General features: G+C 31.3%; 1 protein-coding gene across 3 annotated transcripts in view; it reads left to right on the forward strand.

Annotated features, from left to right (window-relative positions):
- LOC149426362 (lachesin-like) overlaps nt 1-25,127 on the forward strand; it is a 184,497-nt gene that overhangs the window by 60,733 nt on the left and 98,637 nt on the right. For all 3 annotated transcript variants that reach the window (XM_089650856.1, XM_089650869.1, XM_089650862.1), the window contains exons 4-5: nt 17,178-17,385; nt 19,084-19,245. In XM_089650856.1, coding sequence (XP_089506982.1) covers nt 17,178-17,385; nt 19,084-19,245 — 370 coding nt within the window. The remainder of the gene's footprint in view (nt 1-17,177; nt 17,386-19,083; nt 19,246-25,127) is intronic.

Below are 25,127 nucleotides of genomic sequence, written 5' to 3' on the forward strand. Positions count from 1 at the left end.
GGGTATTTTTAAAGTGAAACCAATTAAAAAAATATTTTTATTTGGCTCCCAATATTTCAAGGAATTTCAATAGTACGACTGAATTAATTAATTAATTTATCAAAATATTGAACTTGACAAAAATTTAATAGAATTGAGTGTTTTTATTTTAATTTTGTTACTTTGTAGGCATGTAGTAAAAACCAAAATATCAACAGATGATAAATAAATGTCTTATAAGATTGTTTCAACATATAAATTAATTATTTCTGATGTAAATATATGTCTTCAATTATAAAGTAAATAAATACAAAAACCTCTGTTAAAATTGTATAAGAAATGTATTCGTTTCCCAACTAAACCAAACTACATGAAATGCGTGATAATTATATTAAGTAATTAATTTTAAACCGTTGATTTCTTAAATAAAATTTTAAAATAACAAAAATCTCCTTTTTTTAAGAAATAATTTTTATAACTTAAGCATCTTATTGCATTATTTTCGTCACAACTCTAAAATAGCAATTCATATTATAACATCCAAGTACTTACACAATCCTGAAAATCTCCATAAATTACAAAGCTGTCTTGCTTTAATCCCTTTTTTACGCTTTTCTGACGTTTTTTCGAGTTGTGTTTAAAAAATTCGCCAAATTTCATTGTTCATTTTCAAGTTCTGCCTTATTAAAGATCTGTTTTCACGACATTACTAGCTAGTTGCTTCACAGATCTGAAATTATAACAAAAATGGAATAGAACTTTCACAGAACTTGAAGATTTGATGAATTGTTCAAATTCTGTGGAATAACCCGTCCTTAGAGTATTTTATAAATCTTATGTTTTACTCCCAATCGAGTATCGATATCTTCATTGCTGTCCTTGCTTCGAGCTATATTTTAATGATATTATACAGGTAGGTGCCACGGTTTCATAACTCTTGCTTTATAATATTTAGAAGCGATTTATTCTTGTATTTAAAAATCTTGATTTACAGCTCCCTTAATGTCCAAAAGCTATAAAATTGAACAAATACATATTGACAATATGCATATTTTAAAACCTAAAGAAAAGTATTCACTGAATAAAAACGAACAGATTTCTTCTAAAAAATCGCATAATCACTAGGTATTTTAAGATGTGCTCACTAATGGGAGAACGATCCAGTTATAGAAGGTCATTAATTAATATTATATAAAGCAGGAGGAAAGATTTGACACCTGTGGTACAACCGAAGTTACAAATACAGGGAATGATTTGTATCCATTAATAAGCACTAGTTGTTTCATATTTCAATATGATTTCACTCAAGCGAAATAGATCTCCATGTATTCCTGTTTGATCAAGCCTTTTTAGTTAGATGAAGTGGTTAACTTTATCAAAAGCTTTTCGGAAATCAGTATTAGTTGAATGTACTTGTAATATTTCACTAAAACAATTACACACACACAAATAAAGTTCCAACATTTCAATTGATAGATAATGTACATAATGAAGAACAAGGACATGTTACCAAGATTTGAGATAGGGCCTAGAGTGTGAACAAATATTTTTTTTTATTTTACAAGCAATAATTATTCGCCTGAAACACTCATCCACATTGAAAAATCTCCTGATAAAAGATATATGACGCCAACGACCAAAAAAAAAATAATAATAATAATAATAATAAATATTTTTTTATTTAGAGATTCAAAAACCTTAGAAACACATGACAGTATTGGCCTATATTTTTTAAAAATTAAAGACTGGTCACCACAAGCTAAAAAAAGTTCCCGTGATTAGAGAGTAATTAAAAATAATAATAAGGTTGTGAATATAAAGAATCTTCACAGCAACTGATAAAGAAAAAAGGAATGTTATCAGGTCAATGTCCTTTACTAAAATCTATTTTTTACTATTTTACTCAAAAAAACATTTAATTTTATTTGTAGTAAGTTTTTTTCCTACAAATAAACCCAGATTGCTTTGGTTGTGTTTGGTAATGTTTGGTATAAACACAGGGCCGACCCTATGCGGGCGCAATTGGAGCAGTCCGCTCCAAGCGCCGCATTGCCAATGCGCTGATAATACCTAACACCTAACAGTCCTAACACATCACGATTGAGATTTTTTCATAAAACGGTTATCACCTTCCTAGGCGTGTACTGGCTTTGATATAATTTACTCGCGCCAGGCGGCGTTTGACTCAGGACCGGCCCTGTATAAACGGATGAAAAATATTTAGAGAATATGATTGTTGTGTGTTCTTCATCATTTGCGGAAACATCATCGAGAAGAATTACTTTAGGAATACCATTGGTTTTAGGTTTTGAGTACGACCAGAACTCTTTTATGTTACATAACAGGCCACTTTCTGCATTTTTGTCATTTTCCTTAAATTAGAGAATTCTCTACAATCTGGCGTATTATTATTTTTTCACTATAAGTCTAACTTTATTTTTTTTATTTTAGAATAGCAATCAATTACTGACCAAACAAGACTGGCTATTGATTTTTCTATTTAGTAACATATTTAAATATGTAAATTATAGTAAATATATATATATTTACCCACAATTTTTCATAAAACAAGATAACCATTGATAGTATTCACATTTTTATTTGTTAAGAGAGTTGTCCAATTAACGGACAATCGTTCCTATAAACATTCATTTTAGTTTTACCTGGGGTTTTGAATATTTTTTATATTATTAGTTTCTAAGAAGAACGGATTTTTGTTTTATTTTGCCTTAATTTCAAATAAAGGGTGATGATTTTTCAATTTAGTTAATCTGTTTTCGTGTATAAAACAAGGTCTAATTAATTTTCATTTCAATTTGGTTCATAATTAAATAGACGCAAACTACAAATTGATGAAAGGTTGACAAGACTGTTTGCTTTCTTGTTTTTGTAATGAGAAGGAGAAAGTAAAACGTTTTTAAATGAAGTGTCATTAATTTTGACCAAATTGAAAACACCAATAATATGAAACTGCGAATTGGAATTTGAATGCTTTAAATACAGAACACGTAGTTATTCAATTTTATTGCAATAACTTTTAACAGTTACACCACGACTACTATAAAGGATGCAAATAAAAAAGTTCTTCATTCAATACTGATGAGTTAAACCATTTTTCAGATAAACAAATTATGTCATTATTGATAAAAAATTATTATAAACAATAATTATTAGCCTCAAACACCCATACAAATTGAAAAAAAATTTACGAGAAAAAATTAATTCCGCTGACGGGAATTAAACCAACAGCCTTCTGACTGCCAGTCAGCTGCGCGAACCACTACGTTGCTTCGGCTTATTTTAAACCTGCCAAATAATTCAATATATGATAGTATTTTTTTGCTTATTAGATTTGTTTAAGTGATAATAATTAATTAAAATTTCATTGCATATAGTCTTTTTTGTACAAATACCCGTAACATTTTTAAGAAATATATTTAATGTATCAATAGTATTTCGCTATATTCTACGTTATGATTAGACACCATAGTCGATGGTGGAGAGGTCCCTTAATAAAGCAGACTTGTAGGTATGGCAATCTTGTCTCGGGTGGGGTGAGCCCGGGAGGCTGCGGTCTTTCCGAATCATGAAAAAAAAATCGGTCACAACTGTAATAAATTAATGATTAATCAACTAGGCATGGATAACATTAAAACTATTTTTGAGGATCATAACATTTTAATATAAAGTCGCATTTTTCACATGAAAACAATAATAGGTATTATAATAATGTATGCGAATTTTTGTTCTTGTTACCCATAACTTTTACACTTGTTTTATATATGTTTTTCGCGCATTTTATAATAATAGCTTCATTATCTGAAAAAATACTGGTAAGCTGAATTCAATAATTTTATTTGTTAAAACATCCATGTTTTACGTTGCAACGAATGATGTTAGCACTTCAATCTTACGGTTTATGTCTCGATAGGTTGTCTGGAACAATAATAATAATAATAATAATAATAATAATTTCGCCTATTATTTTTAAGATTGTTTTTGCATTATTAAATGTAATGTCATCCAATTTCAGAAATATTATCGTCTATTGAAAGCATCCATTTGGTTGAAATCCGAATCGAGAACTCTATAAAACTACACTAAAACACGGTTTGACGGTTTTAATTTCATATTTAAATGCAGTCTGCGGTGGGTTAATACTTTTTGTGTCAAACGAATTTCCGGGCCTGGATCATGTACTCATGTCGGAGAACTTAAGCCACAAACACCATCTGACTTCCACCTGTCAACCCATATCAACGTAGCCCGGGGATAAACAACATTGAATCAGAGCGCGGCATGCAAATCCCAGTCTAAATCATAATAACGATAATATAATAGTATTATGAATGTTTTGCACTAAATTTGTACTAAATACATTGAAGCATTTCCTACATTGTGAGATTCTTCCATTTTCAAATGTGCAAAAATATATTCAGTTGAACATAAATACATCCGATGATATATTACTTTCCTCTTCATCATATCAACTACTGTTTTGTTGATTTCCTTTCGAATTTTGTTTTGATTATATTATTGCCTGAATCAGGCAATATCATTACCAGCAATACGGCGACATGCTGCTCGATACAGAAAAAAATAATGACTACCCTAAGCAACATATACAAAAAATCCTCAATTAACACCGGCAACAAATACTGCCACAAGTAATGTTAACTGCGACAAGCACAGCATCAATCCTCAACTACACAGGTAACATCTACGGTTACAAACAAATTGAACGGCGACAAACAGCCACACTAGAAAGACAGCAACAACATCTACGATAAATATAAAGTTTTCTGCGGTAAGCAAGAATAGCAGCATTCAACTTACACTTACAACAAGTGTCACATCCACCTTTCCTGTCACTGCTGCTACTCCGGGAGAAGGGTTAGGTTTGTTACTATTTTGGATGACCAAGCCCAACGCACGACTGTTACCCTACGAAGTAGCAAGGCTCCACACATTCCAGTTTACTCTGCTATAAGACAATATTATCATATTTACAAAATATAGATTCAGCTAATAAAGGCAAGATTATTCAACTAAACTTCATCTTAATTTTGGGAGTCCGGTATGGATACCGTGACTTAGTAGGGGTGCCAGGGATCGGGGTGTGTTGTTTATCCGGCGACGGTTGCGCCTGCCCGTCGTTCTGCCTGCGTGGCGGGCCAGATCGGGAAAGACTGGTTGATGTAGAATTTTGACCTCTCCAGCAGAATTCTCTCTGCACACCGCAGTGGGAGGGACGGATTCATTCGTCCATCACTACTGAATACACTGACCAATAGATTCTTACCCACTATTTATACCCTTTTCCTTTACAGAACTTCCTCTCCCTCCTATCCAAAAAAGACCCTCCACACAGCATACCTAAAGATGACATAGGTTCTGAGGGGAATTATTTTCCTTAAGGCTTACAGTGTGGAACTAATGTAAAAAAATTTTTGAAAACATTCAACAGTCAGAAAAGAATGATCTCCGACTCAGAAATTAGCTATTCCATTTAATATGACTTATGCAGGCCGGTCTAATACTACGGGTTTTGTAATTACCGAATGACATCATATCAGGATGAATGAAAATACAAAAGACCACTACGACGACTAAGGATGGATTGATTCAAAAAATTTAAACAATTCATCATAATTCAAGTTATGTGATAGTTCTATTCTAGGTCTGTTTTATCACATAATGGGCCGGTTATTTCACAGTACTCTATGAACAGAACTTTACGAAGACTCTCACAGATCTTGAATTTTAACATTGAAATTTGATAAAATGTTCAATTTCTGTACAACAACCTGTCCTTAGAAAATTCAAACGATGAATCTGCAGTAATGCAACATGAAGTAATTTTAAAATATATATTTTTTAAATTTGCCCCTTTACTCTCCGATTGTTGGCAACACAGCTGATAGCTGACAAGACGTTTCTCGAGACATTTCTCTCCCGCTACGAATCCGTATAACACAGTCCGCTCTCCGCGACTTATTATTTCAAACGGTGCATAGTGATCGAAATAAACTAGTTTGAATTTAATATCACTCTTATATACACATTTTATCCAAATGATCGCTTACTATGCCATCTTTAAATTATTCCTCCATAATATTGAACAAGGCCACAAAAGGACATAAAATAATGATGAACAACACCTCGACTTGCTTCAGCAGAATGACTCGCGAACCCTGAACAATCTCCCATGATCTTACAGCAAGGTTCCTCGATGAATGATTTTCGACTTCATCACAAACATAAAAGTACGGCTTAAAGAAAAAAACTTATTAAGCATATTAATTTATTTATTTATTCATGTTCTCCGTAAAACAGTTATGCACCAATAAATTGCGGAGGAGATTACAAATGTGAGGAACATGTATGTAAAAAGTTCACAGAAGCAGTTTTACAATTATTTGACATGGGTCAAAAGATAGTTGCTAAATTGACGCTAAACTTGTCGATGGTCAATGCAGAGTCGTTAAGCAGCAAGTCCTCACTTTCGGAGTACAAAAAAGTGCATGGGATCTTCCACGTGTATACTTGTTAGGCATGTATAAGTTAACCTCTTTCAATGTATGTGGATTATGTATAATTCCAGAGATTATTTATTTAGTTTGCCCAAAAATATTTTTCGGCGTGATTTTAAGGTGTTTAAATCCAGCATTTCTGTAAAGAACAAGGATGGATACAGGCATGGATGTAACGTAAATCCTCTCATATTTAGATAATACATAAACCTCTTTTGTACTTTTTCTATATCGAGGATATGGTTTTATTTAGGAGGGGTCCAAATAACGACTTAGATCAATCGATTCGGTTGAAAAGTGTTACTATCTCAATCATGAAGTCACTCTCATCAGGTGTGTTTCCTGACTTTTGGAAGTTTAGTCATTTGACGCCTATTTTCAAAAAAGAAAATAATGGTGAAGTAACTTGTATTATTTATTAACTTTAAAAAAAAAATCTTGTCTCTTTACCTTCCAACATTTAACTCACATACTTTGTAGTTTATTTGGTTTTTTTTACGCATATTAATGACTGTATGCATGTACGGTCATACTTGATATGAATATTATACTTTGATTTACCTTACCATTTCAAGTACTATTATTTAAATTCGATAATAATTACGGCGTTGGTATTTTGCCATTACTCACTAGTTTTTTTTTTCTATGGATACAACAGACATTATTTTTCTTCTTTTTTTAAACATTTGTTTGATAATACATATCAGTATATTATATATATTTACTTTCTATTTACCTGACGAGTAAATTATTTTACTGTTTTCAGTCTTACTGGTTTTGCAACAAACATGAATAATTAAATGCATATATGAATGTACAATGTATATACTTACTATATACTTAAAACTTTTCTTTATTTTATTTGGATTTTATGTTAATCTTAGTATTAGCATTTGATTTTTATCTTTTTGTATTTAATTTTGCTATTATTCATGTATTATGTTACACTTACATACATAAACTGTCAATTTACTCTGTAAAAGCCCGATAGGGCGTTAATGAATAATAAATAAATAATGTGAGAGTGAGTCGTTTCTTTTTGTATGCGAGATTGTTCATTATTGTACCAAACAATAATTATTCCTAGAAAATATGGTAATCTAGATTGCAAAATATTACTTAAATGTACCAAAATGACATAATTAATACAATTTCAATATAATACAAGAACTTTGTTAAAATAAGTTAATTAGTGAGAGTGCCAAATTGCGTAAGTAATTATTAAAAAATGTGTTTAAAATTTTACACACTTACATCACTTTTATTAAATGTAAAACTTTATCAAACTAATTTTTTTCAGACTATCATTAAATGAATAAATAAATATAATTTTACTATTAAACGTCCTAGTGGTCAGTGGCGTGCAGTTCATAAAGGCTGGAAAAGAATATAATGTAAAAAATCATATCATTGTAAACAAATAGGAATGATTTTTATTTATTTATTTATTTATTTATTTATTTGTTAAGACATACACAGTACAATTAGATACAATTAGATATTTTTAGTTATTACATAGTTGTAGTACCTATTACGTATGTCCATAAAATATCATTATGTAATTTCGCCTGAGATTGTTATAAAAGGAAGGAAGTGTGTGGATAAAAATAAAAATAATAAATAATAAATGAATTGAAAACAAGAATTATAATAAGCTCACGAATTGTAATTGACTGTTAATAAATAGGAGTTTTGAAAAATGATGTGAAAATATTTTTGAAATATGTCATGCTAAGAAATTTAATAAGTTAGTTTTGTATGTTAGAAAGGAATCATGAAAGATGTCTAAATGTAGTAATTTTTCGTAATGGGTGTATGTTGTGATTGCGCGAGTAATAACTGAATTGTTTGCTGCATTGGTATTGTTGGCTTCAATATGAAATAGTGTAGTGTGCCTGGTACGCCTCGTTGGAACATTTAAACCAATTACGGATAGCAATTCGGGACAATCTATTTTATTATTTAGCAGATTATGTAGAAACAACAGGTCTGACAATGTGCGTCTTTTTTGTAAAGTTAACATATTATTTGTAGTATTGTTGTATTTCTTGAGTAAATGTTTCGAAAATTTATTCTGTATACTTTCTACTAAATCTATGTATACCTTATATTGAGGATTCCATATTGTGGAAGCATACTCCAGTGGACTTCTGACCAATGAACAAAACAACATTTTCAGAGTTTTAGCACTTTTGAAAACTTTGCATATTCTTAATAAGAAACCTAGCATTCTGTAGGATTTTGAAATAATGTGTTCAATGTGCTTGTCAAAAATTAATTTGCTATCTAAGTAAACACCTAGATCTTTACACGTAGACATAGGTTGTAAAGGTTTGTTATTCAAGTTGTATGGATAGATGATTTTGTTTTTATTTCTAGTAAATGTAATCGAGTGACACTTAGATATGTTTAAGGACAATAAATTTGATTCACAGTATATGCACAAATTATCAAGATCGCTTTGCAATTCCATACAATCGGATAAACACTGTATAGCTTTATAAATTTTCATGTCATCCGCGTATAAAACAAAGTAACTATTTTTAAAGCAAACGTAAATGTCATTTATATAAATATTAAATAAGAGTGGTCCAAGATGCGACCCCTGGGGCACACCTGAGACGATTTCCGTTAAGCAAGATGCAAAACCATTGACAACCGTGATTTGGTGCCGATTATTGACGTATGATGCGATCCATCTATAGAGGTCACCGTGAATTCCTAGACCTAATAACTTTTGTAAAAGAATATAATGATTAACACGGTCAAATGCTTTAGAATAATCCGTATAAATGGCATCTACCTGGCATCGCATATCCATTTGAGCATGAAGAAAATTTGTAAAAAATGCCAGATTTGAAGTTGTGGAGCGATTTTTGATGAAGCCGTGTTGATTATTTAAGAGTGAGGGTGAGATAGTTGAATATAATTGATCGTAAACAATTTTTTCCAATACTTTACTTAGTATTGGTAATTTGGATATAGGTCGATAGTTCGAGACATCATTTTTACTGCCATTTTTATATATTGGGGTAATCAAGGCTGTTTTCCACTTGTCGGGAAATGTTCCTTCAGTTAACGACAGTTTGAAAATAGCAAAAATGGGGGGTGTCAATTGTTTACTACAATAATTTATGAAGATCCCTGGAAGTTGATCATCCCCTGGTCCCTTTTTGATATCAATGGACTTAAGGTATTTGAATGTGATGTCTTCATTGATCTCGATTGAGTTGATTATGCTATTTGAATTAGAGCAAAAACTGGCATTGCTTGTATGTGCAGGTTGAGCATTAGAAAATACAGATCCAAAATACTCAGAAAATAAGTTGGCTACTCCTCTACTGTCATTAGCAGTTTTTTCACCGTAAATCATATGATCAGGGATGGCAGGAGATTTTCTTTGAGAATTGACGTAGGACCATATTTTTTTAACATTATGCTGTATACCGGATTCTATCGTAGAAATGTAGGTTTTGTAAGCTGCTGAAGCGACTGTTTTTTGCCTTTTGCGAAGCAATGAAAATGAAAGATAATCAAGGGGGTTCCGATGGCGCTTCCATTTTCTGAAGAATTTTAATTTTTCGTTTGTTATTTTTATTAAGGCTGCCGTGTACCATAGTGGGTATTTTCCAGATTTTACAACTTTCTTAGGAATAAACACTTCGATAATCTGTTCAATTATAGCATAAAACGAATTTAACGCTGTATTTACATCCGGTGCATTTATAACGGTTGACCAGTCGGTTTCTTTCAGTCTCTCATTGATCTCTGCATAATCTGCTTTATGGAATAATTTTATTGTTCGAGGAGTTGAGAGGGTTGCAATAGTGGATGGAAATTCTAGTTCTACAATCAATGATTTATGATGAGCATCTTCTTTAACTAATGGGTGGTCGGCAAGCGACACATTAACTGAAGTGTTACAGAAGACGAGGTCCAGAATTCGACCGAATTTGTTAGGTAAATGGTTAAATTGGGTTAAATTTGCAAAAGATAAGCAGTTAAGTAACGCGAGTGCACATTGATCTCTATTACTTGGCATTTGTTGATTATTCCATTCGATATTGGGCATGTTATAGTCGCCAATGATTAAAAACTTGTCATTGGGAAAACGGATTGTTAAGTCAGAAATAGTATTGGTATGACTAGTAAATAATGCTAATCTTTCTGATGATGTTAATTTTGGACCGACGCTAGGTAAATACACGCAGCACATATGAATATTATAACAATGACGATTCGATTTTGATGTATTGACAGTTATCCAGATATCCTCAGCGTCTGATTTCCAAGAGCGGGGGGTAACAAAAAAATCTTTTTTAATTCCTATGAGTACGCCTCCGCCAGTTGATTTACTAGTGCGGTGTATATCTCTATCATTTCTGTAAACAGAATAGCGATTATCAAATAATTCCTCATCTCGGATACTATCAACCAACCAACTTTCCGTAAACGGAAGATGATAATAAAATGGTATTTTCAAATGTTTGCTAAAAGCCTACATTTTTTTTCCTTTTAAATTTGAATAATCTTTGTGGTCTGGAATTTTTGCAACTTACATAGTGTATTTCTCATACAGGTATATTAAACATAATTGTTTGTGATGAATAATGAATTTTAAAAATACATGTTTTTATAAACAGAGTAATGCACGGCACTGCTAGTGGGACGAGCATAATAATGTATGTAAAGCTTTACTGTCTATTAAATATTCTTATTTTATTCATAAACTTATTTCATTAACTAAACTGAAGCCCTTTTAACAAATTATTCATTAGATAGAGATTAAGTGCCTATTTCATTCATAACACATGACGGAAATAAAATATCATTTAGTAATATAATTTTGGTTGTGAAGTACGTATTTTTCAAAAATTCAAAAATAACTTTTTTTTCTAGAAATTAACTAAGGGCGCCCGCAGATAGCAATTTAAAAACAATAGTTTTACATGTTTGCTGCAAATATAAGACTTTAAAAAGGTTTATAGTGGGGTTTTTTATTAACTGCTGATATACAGCATTGTTAAAAAATGAAAAATATGTAATACGCGTAGGTATCCAAAATTATTATTTTTTAATTAATAAATATTTACACGATGATGCAGTACATTTCCTTTTGGCTATCGCCCTTGGCTAATGCCCGTGTTGTGGTAGTCGTACATAAAATACTTCATTAACAAAATATAATAATAAACAGATAAAAAGTTATAATTTTAAAATAAGAAAATCTAAGATAAAAAAATATGAGAATAAATGAAACTAAATGCAAATATAATAATAAACAGAAACATAGTACTAATATGAATCTAAGAAAATCTAAGATATAAACATTTGAGAATAAATGAAACTAAATGCAAATATAGTAATAAACAGATAAATAGTACTAATATGAAAATAAGTAAATCTAAGATAAAAACATACGAGAATAAATGAAACTCTTGTTTTAATTATATGGGTTTTTATTTACATTATATTAAAATGAAATCTTCGATAGTAGGTATTATTATCAACTGTTACAGAGTAAAAACGTTTTTAAAAAGTGTGATTATTTGCAAAACAGATTAATTATGTTTAAAAAGCGTGAAACTTTCCATGTAATTCATCCTTTCAAAATCTCATTACGGGAATTTGGAAATCAATAAACCGTTTTTAATATGTAGAACGCCGGATATATCTCGAAGTGAAGTTTTTGGAAAGGTCGGCTCCAGCAGGAACTACGAAAGACGCCGTACTGAACAAACAGCCTTTAAAGACAGATCAGTATCCATAATATATTATTTTTCGTTTTCGTTATATGGAGTAAGAGAGGGAATGGCGGGTTGAATGCGGCTTGAATACTTAAAGAGGGCGAACTCACCCCTCCCCTCCCCGAGCGAAGTCTTAGGATTATTTCCTTACCCCGGCACCGGGCGAAGGAGTCTGGTCCAAGATCCCGAACGAACGAACGACGATTGCAAATATATTTGCTGCACTTTCCTATGCATATCAATGACGGATATGTACGTCTAAGGTGCTTGAATAAATAGGCGATGGGACGTGAGTTCACGCGAACGGGGTTTATGAATATCGGCAGGCAAACGTCTAAGAAATGTTAATGTACATACAGCATGTTATTGTAGAATAGGTATAACATACAATTGGGAATACCTACATCTCTTATATCTTGTCGTTTCCCTTTCATGTGGCTGCTGCTACTTTCCTTTACAGTGATTTAATGTACATACAGCATGTTATTATAGAATAGGTACAACATACAATTGGGAATACATCTCTTATACTCTTGTCGTTTCCCTTTCATGTGGCTGATGCTACTTTCCTTTACAGTGATTTAATGTACATACAGCATCAATTATTATTATAGAATAGGTACAGCATACAAATGGGTATACATCTCTTATACTCTTGTCGTTTCCCTTTCATGTGGCTGATGCTACTTTTCTTTACAGTTTTAGTACTTTATTAAGATTTTTTTATGATTCTTAAACTACTCACACTCAGCTGTCTCATCGTATAGAATTTATTCGTATATAATAGTAGATATAGTGAATCAATTATTAAAACAATTGTTGAAACCACCCACATATTAAAATGACGCAAACTGGACTATGCCAATATGTATAAAATTTGACTTACCTAATAAATTTTTAAGATATGAAAATTTAAAATATTATTTAAAAATATTTTTTTAGCAAGTTAATAATAGTAATAATCAACTTTAGAACTACCTACAGGAAACCGGGAGAAGTGATTTTACCTAAAAGCACGTGATATTATTCCTCGCAAGTGGATGTTTGCAATAATGTTTGAAGAAGTCAGTTCGGTATGAAAGGAAAGGAAAGCGCCCCTACGCATTGAAACGGTTCGTATAAATGCCGAAAGAAACCATAAATCCCTCTTTGAAAAGAGACAATGAGATATATATCACCTACAGAGCTATAAAACGGCCGACAGCCGCCGAAAGTGCCTCCAGGATTTGATGGCTGATATAAACACGAAGTAGACACAGTTTCCGTATATTTATAATTTAAAATGGTAAATTTATCTTTCTTTACACTTCTTTTTATTAAACTTTTTCAAACTTTTCTATAGTTTGGCGTATAATTAAAACCATGTTAATAGATTAAAAGGGAAATACAGTAAATTATGTCCTTACTTGATAATTCTCCGATGCAGCGTCAATGTTTTCATTTGGGTGCAGGTTAACAGATTATTAATTTTCACAGAAACCGCACATAATAATACTTTGTAGATTACTCAGAATTGCTGTATCGGTAGCATGTTTAGTACTCGAAAGATGAATCTTTGAAGTTAGCCTTCAAGCTCATTAGCCCGTGCAAATAATAACATTATAATATTTATGGTCAATTCATATTGAGCGGAATATAATTATATAATTCCCAACTTCAAAAGCGATGGTTCCCTTTTTCTGTTTGAAGAAAGAATATCGAAAATATCGAAATTTATTACTACAGGAAGTTAACTTCAACCACCAATGCCTAGGAGCATACTTTTAAAATATATTGTTACTTTATTTCTTACAATTTTTTTTCTGCATCTATCTTTCGATCTCAAGTTTCTACAAAGCGTTCATTATTTCATTCCTTTAAATATTTTTTTAAACGTAAACTATTCCATAAGAAGGTATTTCTTTCTTGTGACGACATTAAATTTGCTTAAAAAATCGTTAGGTAGATACACCTCAGTACCTATCGGCGATCTCTCAATATCGGTAATAATATGTTTATGCTTTCCCACAGAGATGGTGACACTATTTAAAATGTATGAAATGCGCACAATTCCACAGAAATAACTTTATCGATTTTACAATTATTCGCATGACAGTGGAATACATAAAGATAACTTCACTTGACATAGTTTCGTGCGTTGTGTCGTGCGCTAGCTCGCGAAAAATTCCGATTTATTTCCCTGAATTCTACAGTATGTTCTTGTTTGTCGTTTCTGTGCTTCATGGCATTAGGTAATTTTATTTAAATACAATTTCCTTTTTTATTGTTAGGTTACTCGTAGTAAAAAAGGTCGATTTGAGAAATATAAATAGACAGGTGATATCGCAAATAAAAAAATGCTTTTGGAAAATGCTGTTTGTTCTGAAAAGTATATATCAAGGTACTATTACGATAGTTGGGAAACATTATAAAGTATTACGGTAATCGGGAAACATTATAAACTTAATTATACATCTAGGTACTATTACGGTAGTCTGAAAACATTTTAAATTAATAATAATAAATAACTTGTCTACACTAGTCCTTAAATTATAAATTAAATTCCTAAAAAGTGTTTAATCTACATGCTGCATGATTTTACTGAAACGGCTCTGCTTAATAAATTCTTATTGATTCTTTTCTATGTAAGGAAGTGGGTTTTTTTAGAGATTTCGTCCTTTGAGATTTAGACTATAGGAAAGTTTTGGGAACTTCCTCCGCTCACGAGTAATATTGTAATCTCATATATTATGCGATTCTAGTAGCCAGGTGCGTTAATTGACTAACAAACCTTCGCTTTATTACAGCGATACATCTTACACGAGTACAACCGCACCATGAACACAAAATTGGATAAAATATTTTGGTGACTGTTTTTCGGATATTTCCGGACCATATCTTTCTTTAATACGACTACATATTCTATCAAAGCTCAATTTCTATCCACTAACGAAAAAAATCGTTCATATTTACATTTTTTTATAGAAATATTTATTTAAAGGTAGAAATAAAAAGTATAAAATAACGAAAAAAGTGTAAGTATAAATACAAAAAATATTAAATAATATATAAAGGTAGGTATAAAAATCGATTAAAATTAAAATTTAACCACTTTATAACATGATTTTTTTTAATGTTCTCCCATAATAAGCAATTGCTTGTGTGTATGGGATGATGTATTATTTGTTTAGTTTTGTTAGATTATTTTTTTTTATTTCTTCCGATTTTATGTCCGGGTTAAATCTTCCCCATAGGAAAAATTAAACCCACACACTTTTCCATAAATGATCATCTAGACAATCAACATTATGCAAGTGCATTATATAAGCAAAATAAATACAAAACAATACAAGAACAACACGTCAACTCACCAGAGATCAAATGGTAAAATAATTCACCGACTCCAGATATTTTCATATCAGAGGGTTCGGCTCGGTAGAACTTCTAACAGGGCCTATAAATCATATTGATCCTCAACATAAATATTTAAAAAATCTTTCGTTATCCTACATGTATTTGTAGGATAAAATGAAATGAAATGAAAAAAAAACGAAATGATAAATAAAATAAAATGACTATTATTATTATATTTTTTTAGTTAAGGTTTTCAGTAAATTTTTTTTATTGTGTTTTGAATTCTTTGAATTTATCATTAAGTGATCTTATCTTTTGTGGCAATTTATTGAAGAAATTTGTTCCTAAGTATTTGTGGTTTTGTTGACCCAAAGTTTTTTTACAAATCAGAATTAGTAACATGTATTTTTGCCTGAGATTTACTATGTTTTTGAATGTTACGGTTTTGTTTAGGTTATCCTCTTTGTAAACTTGTAAGGTTGAGTGATACAGGAATAGAGAATTTAATTTTCTGACTTTAAATTCTTTGAATATGAGTTCAAATGAATATAAAAATTATTTCTTTAATACTATTTTAATTATTAGTGTTTGCGCAATGCATAGGGAGTGCATCGGGAGCATTTCCTTTCCTTATCCTATATTCCTCGCCCTTAACCTTGTAAATAGTTATTAAAACATAATAAAACTCATTATCTTTACGCATTCTTAGCATAATGAACTTTTTTGGCTTAACCTTAATATGCAATGCAATATTTAAAAAAATTCTGTTTGTTTCTTAAAAAATAAACAAATCTATATTATGGTAGTGAAAGAGAAATAAAAAGAAATTTAGCAGTCGTAGAACCAACGCATCGATTAAGGATTTGACTATCCATAACCAACCCCTTCAAGTATAATAATTAATCCCATACGCTAACAACTTAGGTGTTAACGACGTGACGCGTAGCAGTCTAAAATATAATATGTTTGCAATCTTTTTGTAATACTCTCAATTTAATACTAATCACACCACTTCTGACTCACATATTATGATCATTATATTAGCCCCATCCATGTTAAGTATACAACATTAATACATTGAAGATTATTTAAAAAAAATTGTGCATTTAATAAACTGTACAAAACGTAGTAATATTTGAACGTTGGTTTTCAATAAAAATATTGGTTTCTAATTTACTAGATTTGCAGTTGGTACATAACATAGTCCCGTTTTTCTAATAAAACTATTTTCATTTGTTCTCAACTGATAAGCAAACATTTACAATACATCAATGATAACCCTTACTAACAAAAGTGTTTTAAATTTTTTACAACTGGTCAACAATCATTTACCCGACATTAATGTTTGTTTATCAGTTGTGCAAAATTCAAAACATGTTTATTAGTAAGGCTCAACTTGCGTTGATAGAGAAGTGATAATAATATCTGGCTAATTTATATAGCGCCGTTCTCGTGAGAAATCACCTCAAGGGCGCTATCAATATCGACTGCAAATAGCCCATCCGATCCGCAGTTTAAATTCATTCCAACCAGACTATCGACAACCACCGTAGAGATAAATATATTGTTCTTGCAATTCTTGCAGGTGGCCTGGATCCATATAGACCGCCAGATGATCCTGACCATCCATCGTCACGTGATCTCGCGTCTGCCGCGATTCAGCGTGTCGCACGACAACGCCATGACCTGGCTTCTGCACGTGAGCCAGGTTCAGCAGGAAGACCGGGGCTACTACATGTGCCAGGTCAACACCAATCCCATGATCAGCCAAGTAGGCTACCTACAGGTTGTGGGTGAGTTAACCCAACAATGTGTTTTTAAAATTCAAGTGTCAAAAAATACATTCACAATCGACAAAAGGAATCGTCGTTCTTCCGTAATACGGTAAGAATGTGAAACGAACTACCGGCAACCGTCTTTCCTCCCGCATTAAGATGATACAAGAACAGAATCTAACGACGTAAGTGAAGAAAGCGTAAACACAAATAAGTGATGCGCAGCCCCGGTGTAGGGGACGGACCCCCAGTAGAATTTGCCCTAGCAGGCCTAGAAAATGGATCTTTCCGAGGGGTTTAAATTAATGAACATATTTCCAAAATCACTGACTATCTCGGGAAATTACAAATTAATTATTTAGTAAATAAAATCTGGTGCTTACCGCTATGTTTTCGCCAATTTTCAAACCACTTTATATAAAATATTGAAATGATAAGGTATTGTTTTTATTAATCTTAAAAAATAAATAACTTACATTCTTTGTGCATCCGTTTAAAAAAGATGTTGTAGATTATAATTCTTCGGAATGAATTAAGATAAAGGTGGTGATCTCTCATCTTAAGAATGTGACATTTCGAGATCCGCACTGTTGAGCAACCCCTTGTTAACTCACCACATAACATCGCCCAATGATGTGGCAAAATAGGTAATAATTAATAAATATTTGAATATTTTCCATTGTGTTGTTTTGAGAAAAACTTTATACGCAAGCAGGTTTTTTCGAGGTATCTTTAAGGATACACTTTATTGATGTGTATCAACCATTCTTACAAAACTTGCGCTATTTTTCTAAACATTGTATCACAGTACTGCTAATATTAAAATTAAAATTTGAATTAAAGATGAGATACTTGAAATCACCCTTATAAATCCGTTTTTACAAATTTTGTAAGTTTTTTTTTGTATTTTAAACGTGAAATTAAATAATTAATTAATTTTAAAATGTTATTACCTAGACAGGTAAATTATTATATTTTTAATATTATTATTATTTTACGAACGTTTACAGTATAAGATTACATATTTTAACATTTTTCATTAGGGAAGATAGTGTTACAAAAAAGTTTAAAGGTTATTTAAAGAACAAATAAATATTTCTACTTTTTTAACAATTTCAACAATAGCACTATGCATCTTGTTATGATGTGCTGTGTGTAGTATCTTGAACATTCAATAGCACCATACATCTTATTTTGATGTGCTGTGTGTAGTATCTTTAACATTCAATAGCACCATACATCTTATTTTGATGTGCTGTGTGTAGTATCTTGAACATTCAATAGCACCATACATCTTATTTTGATGTGCTGTGTGTAGTATCTTGAACATTCAATAGCACCATACATCTTATTTTGATGTGCTGTGTGTAGTATCTTGAACATTCAATAGCACCATACATCTTATTTTGATGTGCTGTGTGTAGTATCTTGAACATTTAATAGCACCATACATCTTATTTTGATGTGCTGTGCGTAGTATCTTGAACATTTGATAGCACCATACATCTTATTATGATATGCTGTGTGTGGTATCTCGAAGAAGTCGTGGAGACGACTAAGGCGACTACTGTTAATATGAAATGACAGTATTATTAGTTGACCGGATAACTTCATTCAACACACCTATAAGAAGTGTTATAAAGTCAGTGATGAAATAATTATATAAAGCATTTTATCAATCCCACAGGAAACATAATAACCTGTTTTCGGTTCCAGTTCCCCCCAACATCCTGGACAACGAGAGCACGCAGTCCACCGTTGCAGTCAGAGAGAATCAGAACATTAGTCTGACGTGTAAGGCTGACGGCTTCCCGCCGCCCAAGATCATGTGGAGAAGGGAGGACGGTCAGACCATCTCCGTGGATAAGCGGAAAAAAGGTAAGGACTTCTAGGAATTTACATACCAAGCAATAAGGGGTAAATCAAATAAAGATTCCTGCTGTTTTGCTGTCAGGAGCTTGGAATCTTTCATTCCTGAATGGACATAATCCTGCATAATATAAACCTGATAAAGGTAAAGTGTCATCTCATTGAAATGTTAAGTACATGTTGTAAAACGTGAGATAAACAAGCTTGGCATCGTGGTTTACTCATAGCAAAAAATAGCTTTTTTGAGCTTGTTAAAATAAGTTTCATAATTAGAAATAATGAATTACGAAAGAAGGATGACGGTTGTCACGGGGGTTGGTTTTCATAAAATGTTTCTACGTGATACATTTCTGAATATGCCCCAAAGTTGAAAATACGTCTGTTAAGAATGACAAGCGACTAGCAAAAATTTTGGGCCAAATTGAATTTACAGTGTTCTTCATTGAAAAATAGATTCATATTAAGGACTTTATAAGGGACATTTTATTATTAAAAACTGAATTTCAAATAAATGTCAGTTAGCCTTTTGTCGCACTTAATCGAAAAAAAAAACAATTTTACATAATTTTTATTTTCAATACGTTTTATAAAACACCTGAATAACTCGCATTGAGATTATTTAAAATAAAAATAAAAATGGGTTTTTCACTCTGTTAGCAATTAAGTTTTTTTTTAAAATCCTATGATATTTGTCGCATGATTTTCTTGTATTATGAAATTAGGAAAGGTTTCAAGAATTTAATATGTTCTCCAAGCATTCTTTAAATAAGAATCGTCAATTATCATATGTTTCCTAACAGAATATTAGCCCCATTAACAGAACAGACAGATTCCTAACAGAATATTAACCCCAAAAATAACTAAAAAATTATAGATAAATTGCAGGAAAATCGAATAAATTACATAAACAAGACACATACCTATTTCGGTTTTCATAAAAAAAATTATTACCCTTGAAAACTGAAATCGTATCTTTTACATCATCTTAAAATGTTAATACTTATGTCTTTTTATTGAAACTTTGGAATAGTAAATGAATTTTTAATAAAACTTAAAAAAAACAATGATATTTTTTGTAACACAATATAATAAGACAACATCGAAAATGATATATTCGATTAAATTGAATAAAGTGGATAGTTAAAAAAAATATCAGGAAAATCTTATTTTCGAAATGAAAATATTTTATCTGAATTCACAGTTCATATTTGAAATACTGGTGATGTTGAAACAAATTCGAAACAAAGACTGCAAAATATTATCAGTGTAATAATTTAAATGTCAACCACCAACCCACAGGAGGTTGGTATAAATTTAAAACGATGATTTTATCTAAAAAAATCTTGTCGTCCGTATTGTAACCTTCGGGTACTTGGTGCAATACTTAAATAAGCATCTTGATAAAAAATCCATTAAAACTTCTAACCGACACCCAAGTTAAATTACCTTCACAAGTTACTACTTACAAAGTATTATTTTGAGGTTCATAATCACGGAAAAATATTCATCTCGACAGTTCCTAGCAAACCTTACAGCTTTTAAAATATTTTACAATTTTATTTTTTCATTTTTTAATGGAATATATTATTTGGAAAATATGTACATTATGTAGGTGCATAAATATAAAACATACATATTTACATAAAAAAATATATGGTTTCGTATTATTATTATAATGCAGTGCCTACTAGTGGGGATGTCGCTCTAGTAATAATCCAGTGCCTACTAGTAATAAGGGATTCATTAAAAATATGTCATTCCGGTAGCATTATGTGTCGGTTTTATGGACCGGTCAGTTCATATTTATGAATAATGCTTTAAAATTATACCGCATAATGTTGAAAAAATAAGTAAACCTTCAACACGTAAAAGTTTCCTGTATGTATTAGAAAACTCGATAGCAGTAATTTTATTTCTAATAATCGATGTGAAATATGAGTTTATTGCACAATAACATATTTATTCATTGCATGGGGGTAGAAATGTGATTATAAAGAAAACATCTGTGTAAGCTTAGCATAACAAAGCAGATATGTAGAAGATGCCTTTGTACTCTGGGTACATCGCATGCTGGGAATTCCCTGGTCAGACCGAATAACCAATGTAAGGGTCATGACAAGAATTTCCAAAGACAGTTAAACTGTCAACACAAATCAGAAAGCGCAAACTACAGTAGTTTGAACATATACTGACAAGTAAAATAGATATACGAAATGCTTCTGGTCGAAATGCAGGAATAACTTGTAAAGAACTTCTTGTGAAATGCAATCATCGAGAGTAAAGAAAGTGGCACGATATCTCTATTTAAGTTGAATGATGCTGTTCAACCTCTGATATGGAGAGAATATGAAAATAAATTTTGAATTCCTGTCACGTTCCATGGTGGCCTTTTTTGTAGTTCAGCGAGGCATATGAAGGGGGGAGTCAAACATTCCCAGGAGTCTGATAAAACCACGAGAAATCTTCTTTATTTTATAACGATAACCACAATATTGGAAATGTTTCTGATATTGTGAAAAATGGAACAAAATTATTTATATTAAATGTAACGAAAATCCTTCGAACACATTCTAAGGTCATTAGAAATTATTTATTTTGAAGTCAATTTCTATACTCTCGATCGTAGAACGTGCTTTAATAAAAAAAAAATATGTTATTTCACATATAAAACAGAAATACTTTTTAGCTAAACCACTTCACACAATTATAAAAATTTAATGAATCTCGTTCAAAATTGTTTTATCTATGATGTAAGTAACCGACCGTCACAATTTGTACAAATATTATTATTTTAAGACACGGCGCAAATAGTGATTCCTTTTACGTTTTCATTCGTGTTCAAAGGGAGGAAGGACTGGAAGATAAATAATTTTTCGTTTTTGTTTTCTTTTAAGTGGGATTACGGCCTCGTGGCGATTTCATGAAGTCAACATAGATTTACAGTGGAAATCAAATTGAGAAGACTTTATGTTTTTAGTATAAATGCTTTGTTTATGACGTTACGTTACGTTTACGAAGTACGGTATTTTTTTTTTTATTTAATTAAAATAAAATTTAATAATATAATTATTAAGTTCTGCAAGTATTTTTTGGTTTTTGTTATTGTTACAGCTGTTTCGGCTTTCAAGGCCTTTAAGTTCATTGTTGTCAAACGGGACGTGATTATTTACTAAGGACGGTTTGTTTCGGAGACTTTGAACAATTCATCAAATTTCAACAATCATTTTCGGGTATTGTGAAAGACTCATTCAAGTTCTGTTTTTATATCATTGTAGGCTAGTTGCTTGACAAAACTGAAATAAAAACAGAACTTGAAAAAATCTTTCACAGAACTTGAAAATGAACGTTGAAATTTGATGAATTGTTCAGATTCTACGAAACAACCCGTCCTAAGAGATGTTCTGCGAATTTTGAAAAAGTGCTTTTATTATTATAACATCTTATATGTTCTTTGAATTTAGTTGATTTAGCCCTTCCCGTCTGTCCGATATAAGTAACGTTGCAGTCGGCGTGGTCACATTTTAATTCATATATGCCACTATTATTAATTTTAGGATTTCTACTTTTAGAGTTTTTAAGGTTTGTTCCTATGTTATTATTGGTTTTGAAAGTTTTTTAGACCGCATTTGGCGAAAATGGCCTTGAAAGCTAAAACAGCTGTAACAATAACAAAAACCAAAAAATACTTGCCGAACTTAATAATTATATTATTAAATTTGATTTTAAATAAACTTTAAAAAAATAAATGGAGTTCTACGAATTAAATACAAAAACAATAAATAAAAAGTACGGAATGAATACAAAAAATTGTAGAAATTTGGAAATAAGCTGGTGGAAACATGAAGTGTCATTTTACTTTTGCCCACAAAGTAACTATTTCTTCGACAACTGGGTTAAAATTATAGTTTTTCTGCAGAAGAATATTTGCTTCAAGATTCTCTGTTAATGATCTTAACATTTTTTTCTCACAATAAAGAATTTAGAGCTGCAACATTTATGAAAACCTCACTCTAAACATGGAGCGGATTATTCACCTTGTCGCCGTTTTTTTCACTCAAACAGAAATGACAGAGGTAAGAGTAACTTGCGCAACGGACACTAAATATTTAAGCAGGCTTTCTGCTAGTTTTGCCTTTGTTGTACACCGTACAATCCCCTGTTTACGTGTAGACTCGGAGGAACAGAGTTTTAGTCATTTTTACAGAATATTCGTAGTGCCTACAAAGCTCGTACGACCATGGGCAAGTTGGAAAATGAAATATGTTTTCCTCTTGTGAATGCTGAAAGTTACAATATCATTAATATTTTAATTGTAATTATCAACATTCTACCTACTCCCAAAAAAGTGATGATATTATTTTTTATTTAAAAAAGGCTTTGATATGCCTTCAACAGTAAGACCTATTCTATTTTATCCTATTCCAAATAGAATAAATATTTTTTGTAAAAGAGCTAAATGTAGGGTTTTTAAAACATAACAAGGCGGATGTGATTCGTAAATTTTGATCATCACCTATCTAATTACAGATAAGTTTCAAATCTGCCATTAATGCCAAAACTTTTTCTTTCTAACAAATTGTTTGCAAAATACCAGTAACCATATAAAAGATTCCACTCAATAGCTAACGGACTATTTACTACATGTACTGTAAGACAAATCTCTTGCCAAAAATTCGACAAAGGCTCCCTTTGGTTTAAAATGTGACAGATAATTGGCTGACATCGTATTTATCTAATCAATTGAAAGCCGGTCGCGCTGGTGGGACGTCAACCTTCAAACTCTACAGCTCACTCCTATGGGGTCCATTCTGAGGCAACTGCTGTTTATTTTCTTAAAAAAGTCTATAAATTAAAGCAGTATTTTTGATGGGGTGCTGTTTGGAGTGATAATTAGGTGCTCTCTGGTTGGTCTAAAACTGTTTCGATAAAAAAATTCGGAGGTCAAAAAGTCGTAGCGTAGGTACAAATTTAATTGCCTAATACTGCCACATACATTTCAAACAAATTTAAACATTATACTGACTGAAAAATTCTGAAGGAATCCAAACAAAGGATAGTTTGTAAAGTAATAGGGGAGTGACTAAACTTATATGGCCACACTAAACTTATCCTAACTGTGAATTAAAAATAATTAAATTCACGAAAATCGACCCAAAATCAGCAAAAAAACATCGGCTAAAGAAGATTGAAAGATCAAATGGAGAACGATGCAGTGTCTGAGGTTATACTTTTTTTATTAAAACTCAAGGAGAGAACTCTTTTCTACGGTGAACGTTGTCCGGAATCTTGTAGTACAGGTAGGAAACTGATGAATCTGAATGAGTATAGAAAACCAAATATAATTCAAAATTTCTATCTGATCATTTCGTTAACATTTTTTTACTCTTTCCTTTTTATCTATAACTGAAGGATAAAAAAAATTGAAGCTGGGTCTACGTTTCGACGCAAATTAAGAGATAATAAACAGCTGATACTAACCTCCTAGCAAACTATTTTTTTTCAAATTAGTCATAAAAGTAAGTAATAATAGTATAATATTAATAGTAGTAATAAAAATTCCAACCTGGTTATCGATTTACTCGAAAACGAGAGCTCAAGTGAAAAAAAATGTATTCTTCATTACAAACACTCGCCATACTGCCAAAGTAGTTTGTCAGCAGGTATATTTGACAAAATTAATTATAACACTAAAGCACACATATAATGAGAATCCAGAACATAAAAAATAGATAAAGAAGAATAAAATTTCAAGTAACTACAATACAAAGGCATAAAATACACAGGCAGATAGATATAACACATACTCGTAGGCATACACACACTCAAAGGCGAACAACATACATAAACACACACATAGGCATTTAAAAGATAATAATTTAAATCAAATTTAA

Source organism: Hesperophylax consimilis, chromosome 1, assembly GCF_061612785.1.
Source record: "Hesperophylax consimilis isolate HC1 chromosome 1, BYU_Hcon_1.0, whole genome shotgun sequence".
Taxonomy (NCBI): domain Eukaryota; kingdom Metazoa; phylum Arthropoda; class Insecta; order Trichoptera; family Limnephilidae; genus Hesperophylax; species Hesperophylax consimilis.